The sequence below is a fragment of the Pangasianodon hypophthalmus genome, chromosome 7, assembly GCF_027358585.1.
Source record: "Pangasianodon hypophthalmus isolate fPanHyp1 chromosome 7, fPanHyp1.pri, whole genome shotgun sequence".
Taxonomy (NCBI): domain Eukaryota; kingdom Metazoa; phylum Chordata; class Actinopteri; order Siluriformes; family Pangasiidae; genus Pangasianodon; species Pangasianodon hypophthalmus.
Window position 1 is genome coordinate 22,186,524 of NC_069716.1, and position 16,394 is coordinate 22,202,917.

General features: G+C 37.7%; 1 protein-coding gene across 3 annotated transcripts in view; it reads left to right on the top strand.

The window, feature by feature from the left end:
• The window catches only part of macrod1 (mono-ADP ribosylhydrolase 1), an 81,327-nt gene that overhangs the window by 47,176 nt on the left and 17,757 nt on the right, over positions 1-16,394 (top strand). For all 3 annotated transcript variants that reach the window (XR_008302044.1, XM_026917626.3, XM_026917625.3), the window contains exon 5: positions 8,749-8,865. Coding sequence is in view for 2 of the 3 variants with exons in the window: in XM_026917626.3 (XP_026773427.3) it covers positions 8,749-8,865 (117 nt within the window). In the remaining variant the exon portion in view is untranslated. The remainder of the gene's footprint in view (positions 1-8,748; positions 8,866-16,394) is intronic.

Below are 16,394 nucleotides of genomic sequence, written 5' to 3' on the forward strand. Positions count from 1 at the left end.
TAACAATGACATAAAAACGCAGACATGATATATCGGTCAATTGTAAGCTGCGCTGTTGTTTGCTTTCACTGTTTAAATCTAGATCAATGACTGTGCGGATCAGTTAGTATAATTAGCATCAGTGTCTTGTAATTAGAGGCTGCATGTATTGTGGATTATGTAATTCGTTTTAAAAAATCAGTTAATCAGAGTTGAATACATCTAAAGACGTAAAAGGATTACAATTACCTTATTTTTAATTGCTTTATTACATTTCTGACATTAATGAACATCCGTGTAATTTAGCAGGTGGCCATAAACTTCATGTCTGTCACTAAGGCTGAGAAAAGGCCATAAATGATACATAAGAAAAAAATATACATAATTAATATTAGAAATGTCAATATTCATTGTAATTTAATGTTTATAATATTTAACTGCATTTTTTCTCTTTTTTCCCCAATTTTGAGGGTAGATTTCAAATGCTATCTTTTTGGTCGTGGTTGAGATTTTTAAAACCGTGAAAAGTCTGAGCAAGTTCTCTGAATTTCATATAAATGTAAAGGTCAGAATTTCAGAAAGTTTTTTCACAGCCGCTGCACATATAAAGCACAAGATTGGCATTTTGCAGCACGTAAAGAGGTCAAAGCTGAGTGTCACTCATTCTGCAACATTACAAGATTGTGAACGTGGCAAAAATAACAATTTCACTATGGCTTTATGAGCTTAATGGAGATGGCATCTAGCTTGTGTTTCACCAGTATTGATGACTCCCTGGTTATTATACAAGCTCACATATACCTTACTTGTGAAACAGTGGAAGCTCCACGGCCATGTGAGGTACAGGAAAATCACTTCTGAACACATACGCTTTGTTGTTTTTTAAAATCATCACATTGCCTTTTCCAGTATTAATGTTCCAACATTCCTACTGAGGTTAAGTGAAATGCTGAAGAGCAGGTGAGCTGTAAAGAGCAGAATAAAGCATGTCTACAGAAATAGAGGTGGACAAACACATTTATTATATCTGGCTGGTAATGTAGAAGCATTTGTCAGGAGGAAGTGCACTCACTGTACAAGCCTGGAAGCTTGTAGGAGAAGCACACTGACATGTTTTAGGGCTTTCATGTAGAAGCAATCTCAGATCACATGTAACTGCCTTTATGCGTAGGTGTTTTTTTTTTTTTTTTTTTTTTTAAACAGGATTTTGAAATGAACACACTGAAAATTATTGATGTTTCAAAATTGTGACTCATCTCTCTTTGGGAGAAGAATGATGACTAATTCAAGTTGTGGTGATGTTCCTAAAAATAGCTCTTAATAGTGTGGGTGTTCTCCACCATCACTCTCACCTTAAACTTTGACAGTCTGCGATCATGCCCATGCCATGAAAGTTCATGTCTTACATACTGCTTAATAAATAGGAATTATTTGGAATATGCTTACTTTTACATCTTGATACAGAGATTCATGTCTTAATGGGAAAATTAATGATAATAATGATTGCAAATCCACTAAGTGCTTCACAGTTTAACAGTAAAAATTTAGTATTATAAACCAGCACTCTCTGAAGGTTATGTTTTTTTTTTTTTTTAATGTATTTGCAGAAATTAGTAGTACTATAAACAACAGGCCCACAGCTTTCAAGCAAGACCTTTTGACCAATCTTATATTTTGTTATTCAGACACTATACCAATCATAAATGTGGTCATTCAGCCTCAGGTTTGTGTGCATCATCATATTACTAGTACTGAAAAGTTATATAAAATACCATGATATATATGAGAAATATTGGCATTTTATTGCTTGTTAAATGTGGGTATCAAAGATGGGCAAAAATAGGCATAAACTTCTAAGGGAAGTTAAGTTTATTAGGCTCTTTTAGGCTTTTTTTTAATTATTTGTATTATTATAGTTAATTATACTTACAGTGAGTATAAATGCACTGATTGCACTCTTTTTTTTAAAACCTACGGTAATGTTATTTATTTGATATGCTGTTTTGTGTGTTAGAAGTTCTCAGACTTTTTGTACCCAGGGACTCCTGAAAATGTAAAATAAATTCCATGGACTATTTCAATACATATTTATTTTATGAACATGATTTAAATGTGTACAATAATATATAGTTTATTTATTGTAGACATAGAGCTTTTTATTCCATCCACAGAACACATTAGGTCCATTATTTATAAGCCTTTTTGTTATTGAGCTTTGGATTAAATCCATTCAGTACAAGTGGCCAGTCATATAGGCTAATAATGATCAGAACTCAATAATAAATATAAAAACACTGATAACATTGGCCTGTGATTTCCACCACTGTAATTAAATTAAAAAGTCACAGAGAACCACTGCTGAATATTATTTCTGTATTTATATTTTCTGTACAGTCCCTCAGATTGTAACACAGCGTTTAAACAGGTCCTTTAGTGGCCGCCTGTGCTTTAATACTGGCAGCTTCTGGCTGTAAGAATTCGCCCGACTTGCACCCACAGCATCAGATAATCAATGCGTACCATCTGGACAGATAAAACACACGCACACACATAAACACTAACAAAAAGCATTCTCTCCATCCACTTCTCAACACCCAGCTGTTACCTTAAGCATACAATCCCCATTCATATTTAAAAATGCAAGGTATCCATTTATGAGTCGAGGTGGACATTAAATCTCCCCTGAAAGGTTTGGTTTTATTAAGCGTCATTAAAATATAATTTATAACACAAACAAATGTGACTTATAAGGGCTTAAAAGACAAAGTACCGACACACAAAATATAACAGCTTGTGGATGGTGCATCATAATAAGAGGTGAAAATCTATTATATCTATTTTACAAGAAAGACCCCAAAAAGGATCAGATGGCACAGTTTGAGCAGTAATAACTGCTTTATCCAACTTTTTTTTTATTAAATGAAAAAAAAAAAGTTAGCACTAAATCACTTCATCTGTTTGCCATTAATTTGTACATCACTGTTGTTTATCTCATAATATTTCAACGTTAGAAAAATCCAAAAATTGAGATTCATAGCTTTTTTGATGATCATGGGGAGAATTTGGAGGCCAATTATTCAAATAGTTGGGAAGTAACCAAGTGCAATTACTTGTACTGTTGAACTGTTACTGTACTTGGTAGGATTTTTAAGTATCTGTACTTTACTTGAGTTTTTCTTTAACAACACTTTTGATTTTTACTAACATTTCAGAAGAAAAATCTTCTGCTCAATGCATTTTCAAACACTACATCACTGCATTTCTCTATAATCATATATTTATAAAGTGAATCTTTAGCATCAGACATCAACTCCAAAGGAGTTGATCGAAATTTCTAAAACTTTATTTGCGAATGAGACCTAATACCCCTGACTGTAATCTGTCTGCTGCTGTGTACAGTTTGTAATTATCGAGACAGTTTTTATTGTGACAGCTAGTGATTAGCATTCAGCTAGGTGGTGTTGTCAGAGTTATTATCATGCCTGCTGACATTTGAGAGATTCGGAATAAAGCTGTTGTTACTGTTGCTAATGTTTTCCAGTGTTCCTTCATGAAAGGGCCACTAACTTAAAATCATTGTGCATTTGGAGTTTTTGTTCCTTTTTGAAGTCAATTAAGTAAAAGAGTTTATAGTTTTCTACTTCAACATGAGTGAAGACTCTGAAGCTGTAATTTTACTGGAGTATTAATTAGATGAGTAGTCACACTTTTACTTAAGGTTTTCGGTACTTTTACCACCTTTGTGATGCTCTTTTGTGCTAGACCTTTTTTTTTTTCTAGTGTAAGAGATTAACAGTGAATACATTTCCACAGCTCGTCACATTTCTCACCACCTTCAGTCTGCTAAAAAGACATTCTTAAAGCCCCAGTCTGACCAGTCTGTGGATGAATTATATGTTAGGCATTAATGTTGTCAGAAGTTTGATGGATTTTCTCTTTTTCAGCACACTTTTTCATGTTTTCATTCTGGTCATTAGATTTATTGTGGAGTGCCAGGATTTTGAGCTGGTTGGTTGATTTAGGAGGATGAAACTGACTGTATGTTAAAATGATCCTAACAGGGCTTTGGGTGGTTAACCAGTGCATGGTTAATGTACACTGCCAGTCAGAACACCTGGAAGTTCTCGTGTTTTATTACAATTTATTCACAGTTAACACTACAGGCAAAACCAAAAGGTACAGAGTATCAGTTAGAAAAGGAAATATATTATATTAAACTAATATTACAAATAGCTAACTCTTTGCATTTAAGCACTTGATAACCATAATGGGAGTCTAATAAGCGTTTTATTGCTTTATTAACGGCCTCCACACTTGATGAATAAATCATTTAAGCCTGTAGAGAAAAGAAAAATAGACAGTTCTACCAATTATAAGACAATATGTGTTGTGTGCTACAACTGCCTAATTAGAAAGACTCAGATCTAGGCCTTTTCCAAATAACTATTGGAAAATCCTAGTTTCAAATAAACTACGTAATAAATGTTCAGTTCAATTACACATGTTCTTTACTTAGATGTCTTAATTTTATTTAATGAGCCCAAAATACATATAGGATAAACCAATTTATGAGAAAACATTTCATATTCTTAAAATTATGGTATTGATTGACCCTCCGTTTTTTTATACAGTCAACTACTAAGCTTTAATGTGTTATTTTAAACTGAAACTCTTAGCTTTCACTGAATCTCAGCTTTCATACAAAAATCACCTACAGTGCAAATATTTAACATTTAAATAAACATTTACTGTTCCAAAAAAATATTTGTTTTACAAATCCAGTTTCAGTCTCGTTTGTTATAGGATTAAATTCATTCTTCTTTTCCTGATCCTGGGTATCAGTTCCATCTCTACTTTAAACATACATATTCAAGTACATAGTATACATGGTTAAATTATAAAAGAAGAAAATTATTTTATGAAAAATGGAAATGTAGGTGAGAAGAGAGTGATAATAAGAAAAGCAGAAGCAGACTAGAGTCCCTGTGGAGGAGAAAACAGTCTGTTTTTTTCTTAGTAGTTGGTCAGCACTGTAGGTTACTTATCATTGTGAGTGGTGTGAGTGTGTGAAAGATGATTTCTTCTGTAGCTGTTGGAAGTGGAGTGCTGTGCAAATAAACTGTAATTTCTTACTGTGTTGACTCAGGACTTCAGTGTGTGTGCTTATGTGTGTATGTTTGTGTTTGTGTGTGTGTACCGGTGTTAAGTGCCTGGCTGTGAGGTAATCAATACCAGTGATAAATCTATGCTTCACATTTTTACTCATCAGAACTACCACACACACACACACACACACACACACACACACACCGAAAGACAAATGCAGAGCTGCACTTTGTTGTATTGATGTGGATTTTATGCAATCTCTCAAACACAAAGCTCCTGATTTAGTCCTGACCATTACCTCACTGTCCTTTCCTGCCATGTCACCCATCTCTCTTTTTTCATTCTGCTATCCTTTCTCTTTCACTCTACCCTCTACCCCTCTATCTCTCTGCCCTTCTGCTCCTTCTCTTGCCAGCACTCTAACACATTTCTCATTTTTAACTCCCTATTTTTTTGACACCTGCGCGCCGACACACACCTTCCTCGCGTTCTTCACACACTTTCTCCAAAACACACATCTTCCCCTCTCCTTTCCTTTTCTCTCCTCTCTCAAATTTTCTTTAACACTCTCTCCAAACACACACCCTCTTCTCTCCTGTCCTCTCTTATCCTCTCCTTCTTCAGCACTCTCTTCCCAACAACTCCTCTCTCCAGTTCACGCCACTCCTCTCTTTTTTTCTTGTGCTCTCACACCCTCCCCATCTCTTTGTGTTCTCCACTCTCGAGGTTTGTTAAGACCTGCTGAACCTGGGTGATAATTAGCCAGGGACAGACTATGCAGCAGGAGAGTCTCTCAGCGTTAAGGAGTGAAAGAGAGAAAGGGAGGGTAGGATGAGAAATGGACAATGTCACTCAGGTGTAGAACACACTTGGGTGTGGATTAAAGGATCTCCCTTTACTTTTGACCTCCTTGTACATGGTTATAAAACTATGAGGCTCAGGTCTTGAAGTCAGTTAACTGTATAAAGGACTTCTCTTGAACTCTGTAAAATGTCACTGCGTGTGAAACGCGCTTGTTCTGTGTTATTGATTTATTTGGATAGACAGAAAAGTGAAAGAAACTGTTATGTGTGTCTTTAAGTGTATCTAATCAGTTAACCGTTAGAGATGCAAATATTCAACTAATAAAATGTTTTTCGCAATGTTGCATCATTCACAGAGACTGTTGAGAAAGAGCTGTCTCATCTAGCAATATTTCGGTGCTGAGATAGTCGTGTTGTGCAATTTGTGAAGCACTAGACTTGCTTACAGCAGTTGAACCAGCTCAATGATGAATCACTTAAGATTGAATGATCCTGCCCAATGGTGTGATCCATCAGCAGAACAACACAGATGAAGCAAATGTCAATAACAGTTCATTGGCCCAGCTTGAAAATGTGACTAAAGCAATACCCTGCTCCTCAGTTTTTGTCAAAAGTAAAGGGTTAAATAATTCTTGGCTTAATGTTTGGCTACAGAAAATATTTATTAAATAATAATACCCAAGTTATGCACCAGTGTGCTATGGTTACGAGTATAATGTACAGTGTAGCAGGTTTTTGCTGATGTTTAATAATACTTTTTGTATGGAGAGTCAATATATGAATTAATTATTTCTCTATATTAAATTTATCATTAATAATTAATTGTAGTAAGGAAATTACTTTTGATATGATGTAGTCAGACATTTGTTCTTCCTTGCAGTTAACTGACTATCCATGCTTTAACATCAAACAGGCACTCGAATATCAGAAATAATCCACATCCCAGTCTATCTGCATCTGTTCCTATAATTTGTTCCTATAATATCTGTTCATATAATAATTGCTCCTATAATAATCAATTACTGATTCAATTAAGTGATTAATCAGCATTTTGCCTTTTGAAAAAAATTATATTGTCAGTGTTAAAAGTATTAAGGAATACATTTGTCTTCAGCATTAAGTGATTTATCATCTTGCTTAAGTCAAATCTCAAGAAAACCTGGATATTCTAGAAAATCATATAATATTTTTTGCATATTTAGCCTTCCAAGGAAATAAGGAAATAATACAGAGAATCTACATTATCACTGATGTTCATGGTTTCATGGGTTTTTCTACCATGAATCTTAAGAATATAAGAATATCATATTCTACCAAATCCTGACCAGAGCACCAGACACCAAACAACAGAACATGGTTCTACTTAATGCTACGTATTTTCAAGCATAGGTGTTTGTTTTTTCACTGGATAATCAGAATCAGAATTCAAATTTGCAATGCCCCCTGCTTCTCATCAAATCAAGTAGTTTGAGTATTACAAAGTAAGAGATGACAGAATTTCCTGCATTTGCACTCGCTGTTTTAAGCAGCTTAGGAAATGTACAGCACAGATAACTGCCATTCATTCTTTAAGCTGCTTCATCTTCAGGTGCTCCTGCACTACTGCTATGCAAGTTCAGCTGTTTTACTGACTTCCTAGAGGACTTTAATGTAAACCGCTTTACATGCTACTTTATAAGACTTCCCACAGGTGTCACCTCTTCCATCTTTCAAATGGTTCCCACTCTCAGTGAAAGTGACATTTGTAGTCACGCAGCCAGCTAACTAATCAATAAAGAAATTGTTGGCCAACATTTTTAAATTATTGATGTTTTCCATGCCATACAAAGTAATTGTCGCAACCCTAGGAGCCATTTTGGTGAATATTGAGAGCAAGAAAGAAGGTGAGGAAGTGTGTTTCAGAGGGAATTGTGGCACTGGTAAGCAGATGTGCCTGATCCAATCAAACATTTCTGCTAATGGCTGCCATGGTAACCAGCTAATCAGCCAATGACAGGAACTCATTCACCAGTGAGCGATTCTAAGTCCAAGCCAATCCTAGATCAGGCTAAAATTTGAGCAGCAGTTAATGAGATACTGGTGTTTACAGACCTGCACACTGTGTGTGTGTGTGTGTGTGTGTGTGTGCGCACATTTGTGCGGCTTTGTCTCCAGGAAAAAAAAAGCATGGTGTAAGAGCATGTGCCATAAGATTTATTTTTTCCACATGTTATCAGGTCCCTAGTCGGGTAAGCGCAGAGCCAATTAACACCTGCTAACAAGAAGTCAGCATTTAATCATCGTGTGTGTATTTATGTGTTACAATTACACAGGAAGTGAGTCTATTCCCCTTGGCCATCTTTCATCACCACGTTCGGATCGTCTTTATTTCTTTTTTCTTCCTTTGCTCTCGTTTTGCTCACTTCTGATAAAACAGTTTGTGTGCTGCGATTCTCTTTCTCACTCTACACCTCACCTCCATTTCTCTTCTTCTCTGCTATTCATGTACATTTCATCTCTCGCTGTATCAGAGTGTTTCTCTTATGGATTTGGAGTGCAGTGCTCTTTAAGCAGGGTGATAAAAGCCCTTGAGCGCTCCAACAAAATGCCGCTGTCAATTTTGAGAGAAAGCAGCTGTTTCTGTACAGCATCCCACAATGCACCGGAGAACAGCAGCTCCCCAGCACGCCACAGGATCCAAAGTGTTTTACATTAGCAGCAACATGAGGTGATGCAGCTCTTGATGTCTGAGCTCACGTAGAATTTGAATTTGTATCCAAGGCCACATATATATTTAGCATTAACCCCATGTCTTGTTCTCTGATGATGATTATACTAACATTTTTTCTCATTAACATTCTGATGTTTCCCACCCCTGCAGTGGACGGAGCCATCCATCGTGGGGCAGGTCCTCTCCTGAGGAAGGAATGTTCCACTCTGGGAGGGTGTGAAACCGGAGAGGCCAAGATAACTGGAGCATACGGCCTGCCAGCCAAATGTGAGTCACTTCTGTTTACGCACAGTTAACTCCAGAATTATTAGCACCTCTTATGAAAATACGTTTTTTTTTTTTAATAGTGCATTTTGTTCTGCATTAATAGTTAATATTTACTGAAGTCTCCATTAGAGTGAATAACAGTATTAAGCCTTTTTACATAATGTCCAACAAGGTTGAGACACTTGTAGAAGGATCTTAGTGCATTCCTCCAAGAATATTTCAAGCACCTTTGTATTCGGAGATTTGTGTATGCCTAAGTCATCTTCAATGCAGACCACAATGTTTCATCAGTGTACAAATCCAGAGGGGTTATCATCACAGAATATGTGTTCCCAAAACTATGTGTGTAGATGTGGATGTATGTTGGCTGTCATCATGTTGCTGAAAGATGCACCTATGCGCAGGTAATAACCTTATGGCAGAGGCAGCCAGGATTTGGGCTAAAATTTCTTTGAGGTGCTGATAAATTTGCCACATGTTTTTTGAGAGAAAAATTCTGTTGTGTAAAAAGGAAGCTCATACGAAAATTATATTTTTTTAGAGGAAAGGTTATGCAGTGTGAAAAATTTTAGTCATGTCATTTTTAGTACATCTTTTGAAAGGTGCCAATAAATGTGGAGTTTACGGTAGATGTGATGAGTGTGTTTATCTAAGTTTAGTTGGCTCTGGATACCACGTGGGTGTTTTTTGGTATCGTATGACGGTTTTAATGTACCTGAACTAAAATACAGCACTAATCTGAATGTAGATAGAAAACCTCATGTACACTTAGCCAGCAACTCTCATTCTCTCTCTCTCTCTCTCTCTCTCTCTCTCTCTCTCTCCCTCTCTAGCTCTCTCTCCCTATTTAATCAGATTTAGAACCATACTGTAGGTGTCAATTGCAATAGTTTAAAGAATATTTGCTGCAAATCATGCAGTTGAAAACAGAAATGAATAAATGGAAGGCTATGTAGGGGAAGCTTCCATCAAGCAGTGCAAAAGTAATTGAAAACAGTACACATTTATTTTATTCTACATTTATGTGTTTTACATTTATAGCATTTGGCAGGCACTCCTACCCATAGCAACTTACAGAGGTACTTGCTTGTCTACTTGAAAACGTCCTTATGCCAGTGCAGATGAGTTTTATGGGTATAAATGCCTCTGTGAGTTTGTGAGTCATCCTGTGGAAATCAGATGCATATTATCCAGCCAAATGCAGTTTTCCTGTGTCTTTTCTCTTTCTGGTATTTTATGATCTCTCTCTCTCTCTCTCTCTCTCTCTCTCTCTCTGTCTCCATTCCCTTCCTCCCTTCCTTGCTTCCTCCCTCCTTCTCCTACAGTGTGTTCAGTAATTATGTAGTCAGACAGTGTTTACAGAAGCATGTGCACTTTAATTTATTCGCACACTTAGCAGTAATTTCCCTGCCTAATTTATGACCCTATCCGCACCCCTCCTTACCTAGCTGTGTGGAGATAGAGGGAGAGATAGAGAGTGCATACTCTGCTGTATATACAGCTAGATCAATACATACACACACTCTAGAAAATGTCTTTTGTGTGGTTTTTGTTAGACTCATTACTTTCATATAATTTCTGTGCCTGTAGATCTCCCGCTCTCTTTCTCACAGGCAGTAGAATAGTAAATAATATTTTAGCAGTAATTATTGGAGTGGGTTATTCAGTGTGTCATTTGTGTTTTATGTACTGCAGTTTGTCAGACACTTTCTGTCTGTGTAATAACTGTTTGAACTGCTTGCGTGAAGCAGAAGATGAGTGAGTCAAGGGCTGTTTGACTGGAGCAGGCCGACTTTAAAACCCTGTACATGAAGTGCAGAAACAGTGTCAGGCTCGGCCAGTAACTAACCTCACAGATTCAGGCTTTACACAACAGGTGTTAGAAGGCATCCGTCCATCTGTAGCGATGTTGTTTGTAAAATGTGGCACAGTTTTGGCTTCAAAAGTCACTACCACTATAATACTGCTATAATTACTAATAATCCTGTTACTATAATATTAATATTATACTATTACTGTTACAGCGCTATTAAAGACAATGTCAACTTATTTTATTATCACTATCTAATTACTTATTACTGTCATCTATAACTTCTGGTAAAAAAATAATAATAATAACAGTGCCAGTCTTTGTGGTTGAGAAATTTCTGTTTGTTTTCTCCAGCCTAGTTTGAATTGATGATGTTTGAAAAGATGGATGGCACATGTCTCGGAGCGTAGCGTTGCCGCCTTTGTCTCCGGTTCGTTCCTGTGCTCAGCTTATGGTCTGTGCAGAGTTTTGCATGTTCTTCTTGTGTCTGCATATAGTCCAGGTTCTCCGCTTGCCTCCCACCACCACATAACCATGCCAGTATTTGAATTGGCTACAATAAAATTGCTCCTAGACGTGAATATGTGCAGTGGTCTGGCGTCTGATCCAGTTCATTCCCAGGATAGGCTCTGGATCCACGGTGACCCTGACCAGGATAAAAGCAACTGTGTATAAATGAATGAATTAATGTATTGAAAGGAGAGATGATATCACTTTAAAAAAAAAAGTTGGGGGCCGGAAGAATTTTAAAAAATAAATAAATAAAACAACTTGGTGATTAATGAGACATGAAATCGGTTTGCGCCAAAAGTATCTGTCTTCATCTCACAGAAAAGATTTACTTCCATTTAAACCTGCTTTCAGAAATCAGGGAATGATGGATGCTTTGGAAGTGTTTTTTTTTTTTTAAAAAAACTTAGTTGCTATGGTTTACATCACCTACATTGTGTCTTTAGTGGGAGATGTTAGAAATAAAAAAAATGTAAACCAAAGAGCGCAATCCTGCAAGCTGATTAAATTATAAAGACAGCTACAGTTGGTATACAGCCTCATTTTATTTTCTCATGTGCCACATTTTCATGTTTGTAGTTTTCTAAATATGAATTAATGATACAATAATGTGATCATATCATTGTCTGTGACACGAAAATAGACACCATCCTGATAAACTAACGCTGTGAAGTGAAGTCAATGATATTTTTATATCGGTTTCTGTCACAGGATATTATATAAAAGATTTTTAACAGACTACTCTTACAAAAAGTGAGGTAAGTAAAAAAACTGGGCTTATTAAAAAGTGATGGGGGTGTGACCTCAGTCACATCTATGGATCACTGTCCAGGGCAGGCAACATTTTTCCAATCTTCAGCTGTCCAGTTTCGGTGACTCTGTGCCCGCTGTAGCGTCAGATTCCTGTTCTTGGCTGACAGTAGTGGAATCTGATGTGGTCTTCTGCTGTTCTAGCCCATCCACCTCAAGGTACAGCTTGTTGTGTGTTCTGATATGCTTTTCTGCTCAGCCCAGTTCTACAGAGTGGTTATTTGAGCTACCATATCCACCCTGTCAGCTTCAATCATTCTGGCCATTCTCCTCTGTCCTCTCTCATCAATAAGGCATTTCTGCTCACAGAACTGCAGCTCACAGGATGATTTTTTGTTTATCGCACCATTCTGTGTAAACTCTAGAGACTGTTGTGTGTGAAAATCCAAGGAGATCAGCAGTTTTTTAAATACTCAAGCTGGCACCAACAACCATGGCACGGTTAAAGTCACAGAGATGACATTTTTCTCCAGTGCTGATGTTTGATGTGAACAAGTGAGGCTCTTGACCTGTATCTGCATGATTGTATGCTGATTGAGTAATTGCATGAATATGCAGATTAATTTGTTTATTATTAGTTATTATGTAGAGTGTCCACAATACACGTTGCTGTGACTGAGGTGTTACTATAGAAATGATAATGTATTAGAACAAGTGCATTAATATAAACCCATCATTTGAATCACAGCTGGAACTACTGTCAGGGCTGCTGTTATAGAAAATTCTTCAAAATATAGAAAACAACTTCAGCTTCAACACCGCTGTGGTATAGAAACATCTGGACACCCCCACTCAGTACTAATCAGGTGGAGGTTTATGGCTTATTACTTGACTGATCTTTAGAATGACGAATATTTTTTCAGTTTTTTCAGTCAGTTGCTCAATGATTCACATGCAGTCTAGCCAGTGGGATGTGTTTACATAATCTTCAGGCATTAGGGGAAAAGATCCAGTAGCAGGGATCAACATCTGGCCTGCAGATAGCAGTTTTTCTTATCTGGGTTTTTAAGGCTTTGCTCAAACCGTTAGTCAGATCTTGTCTGCTTGTGTGTGTGTGTGTGTGTGTGTGTGCGCGTGTGTGTGTGTGCACGCAGGAGTGTGTTGGTTTTTTTGTTCTCTGTCTGTTCTCATTGCGAGGTTGGGCTGTGTGTCTGTGTACATTACGCTGTTTTGACCACGTTATTCGGAGTGCTGTTTGTGTGCGCATGTTCCTCCATATGTCTCCCACTTTTTGTGTTTGAGGGGTGTGTGTGTGTGTTCGCGTGTGTGTGCGCGCGTGCCCGCCCTAGCGTATGTGAGTGCATGCATCTGTTTGTGTTTAGTGCTCAGTGGTGGGTGGTAGAAAGATGCAATTAGGTAGCATCCAGTGATTCCAGGTGTGAGAGAGAGAGAGACTTCTATGCAACAAAAATGCTGCAGGGGAAAATGGCAAAGAGCAAAACACAGGAAAGGATTGAAAGTATGGCAGAAAATGTGAGGTACATGGAGATAGTAGAAACAGAACAGGTGGGAACAAAATCAAGAACGCAAATGAGAAACATTCGCAATGTTATTAGTGAGCTTTCTCTCCGATTTCCGGACGATTGGCAACACATCATTGCTCAGTCGCTCCTTTACACAGATAAGAGGATATTTCAGATACTAATGTTATTTTAGTCTATAAAATCTCATAACCACAGTGCATAGGGTCTGCTGCTCATTTTTCACCACAGATGTCAGATGTGATTCGTTATGCATCACATGGTTCTTTTTAGACTTCAGAAACATATTACACATGCATTTGAGGGAGTTTATCTACCAATCTAAGCTCCACGAGGGAGAAAGGAGGAAAGGTGTGAGAGAGGTCTGTAGGGTGACTGACCCAGAGGATGTCAGCAGTGTGTGTGAGGCAGAAAGTGTTCAGTCCCTCTGCCCACCTGTGTACCAATACAGGACCTGACCGGGGATTTAACCAGCGTACAAACAGCAACCATCACTACGGAGAAGAGATGGGAGGGCCGAGCGGCTTCAACAATACACTCACTCACCTATACACACACTCTTAGTTCTCATTTCCCTCAGTGGCTAATTAACACTAATTCAAATCCTCACAGGCCAGATGAACACTGCTTCCCTCTCTTGGACTCATATTAATGCTTTTCCCAACCTCTTTCTCTCTGGCTTCACCTTTCTGAATGCCTTACACACAGTCTATACTCTGTCACATGTACAATATGCTGATTTTTCTTGAAAAATACTATATTTGCTGTTTAGGTCAAACCATGTGATGCATATAAACTGAAGCAAAAAGTGAGACAGTTGTTCATTTTTTTTGCCATGCTTCAGTGCATAGTAAATAGCTCTAAAGCCACCAATCCAACTTGGCAAGATAAAGAGAAAAATGTAAAAGCAGAGAAAGCAAAAGAGAAGAGAAAAAAACATTCACATCAAGCACCTTTGAGTCTTTCAGATGTTAAAGAGCTCCGCCTCTCGTCTTCTCTCCCCTCCCTCGTTCTCCTCCACTGCCTCTTTTGAAATCGATGCACCTGCTCTTCATCCGGCATGGAGGGGGCCAGGCGGAGCGAGGGTGGAGGCAGGTGGACGGGTGGCCTATAGAGGGAGGCGAGGTGAAGAGCCCCACACTCTGCCTGTTCTCTCCTGAGGCTTTGTATTTCAGTCGTGGGCCTCCTTTTGTGCCAGAGGCTGCGCTTAGCTGCTCATGGATGTGCTTCAATGAACACAGAAAACCAAGACTGGCTAAGGTTTGCTAAGAGAGTGGGCAGAAAGAGGTGCATGTGCATGCACATGTGTGTGTGTGTGTGTGTTAGGCTAGCCAGTGTCTTGATGTAGAAAAAAAGACTGAGGTCAGACCCCTGAACTTGGATCATTTTTGTGGACAGCAGTTACGAACTGAAGTTTCTTGCAAAACAAAACAATCCAGATGACAGCTAACTAAGACTTGTGGTCGGGTTTTTCATTGCTAAGTCAATGGTACCTCATTTTCCCCTCATAACACAGTGTTGGATCACATCAGGATGTGTTATATCACAGAGAGCAATGACTGAGTAGCAGCATTAGTAATAATAATACATGTACATTACTAGTCCAGCCTGGCCTGACTTTACACTGACCCCTAACACTATTATGCAGTTTTATCACCACAAAAGTCACCTTTCCTATATCTTCAAAAGACATATTTAAAAACTTCTGGATGATGTCCTGTGAACTTCCGATAAACACCTTAATTTTACCTTCTTTAAATGTCCAGTGGTATTTGTCACAGCATACTATATTTAAAAAAAAACAACAACTTGTACTTGGTGACCACCACTTTATTTGTTTGTTTGTTTGTTTGTTTGTTTATATTTGGCAATTTTTATTTAGTTTATAAGTATTTTGTTTTGGCTCACAAGTAATTAAAAACAAGTTTAATTTAAAACTTAGAACCGGTATTTGCAGTTGTTGTTTTTATTTAAATTTTTTTTGTGTCATTTTTATTTGCAGGTTTTATTTATTTATTTATTTTTTAAACGGGCGATCCTCCAGGATCCCCGGCTCTGAGCTTGGGTTCTCCGATTTCCTCCCAAAAAACATACCAGGAAGTGAATTGGTGACTCTAAATTGCCCCTGTGCTCTGAATTCATCTGACCAGAATAAAGCAATTACTGAAGATGAATGAATCATTTTTTTTTTTTAACTTTTAATTTTTTTTTTTACCTTTTAGCGAAAATTACCCTGGTGATCAACTTGTAGACCACAGTAAATGCTGGATCCACACTCAAGCAGGGATTTTTATTTATTTATTTATTTATTTATTTATAGAAATCTAGAGAAGGTACTTGTGTGCTTTCAAAACCTCTTGGGTCTAAGAGAAACCAGTGCAGCTGGGTCGAGGAGGAGCATGGAAGAGAGCATGGGAGCAGAACAATAGCAGTGATGAAGCTCATGTTTTGCCTTTTCCACCTTAATGTCTCACACCTCAGGCATGCTGAAAAGAGACAGATGCTAATAGAGAATCAGCATGTGGAACGACCACAGGTGTTTGATTTTCTCTTTCTCACACATTCACACACACACCCACACACACACACACACACACACATTAACACACACACACTCATACACACACAAACAGAGCCACATGCACTCACACACAAACACAGCCGCACACAAACACATACACACAAACACAGCCACACACAGACACAGCATGTTAGTCTAGAGCCATTAAAAATCATGGGGGGGTACAACAAATTACTGAGAAAGCATGAAAAAATAGTCTCATTTTGAAGTGACAAAATGGGCAATTAACAAGCAATCTGCATGTTTTCTTAATGTTACCAATTACCAGTACGTTTTCTACTTTAAAAAGGGCATTTTGAAATTAGCACTTTAATTTGTGTGTTTCTAAGGCAACGGG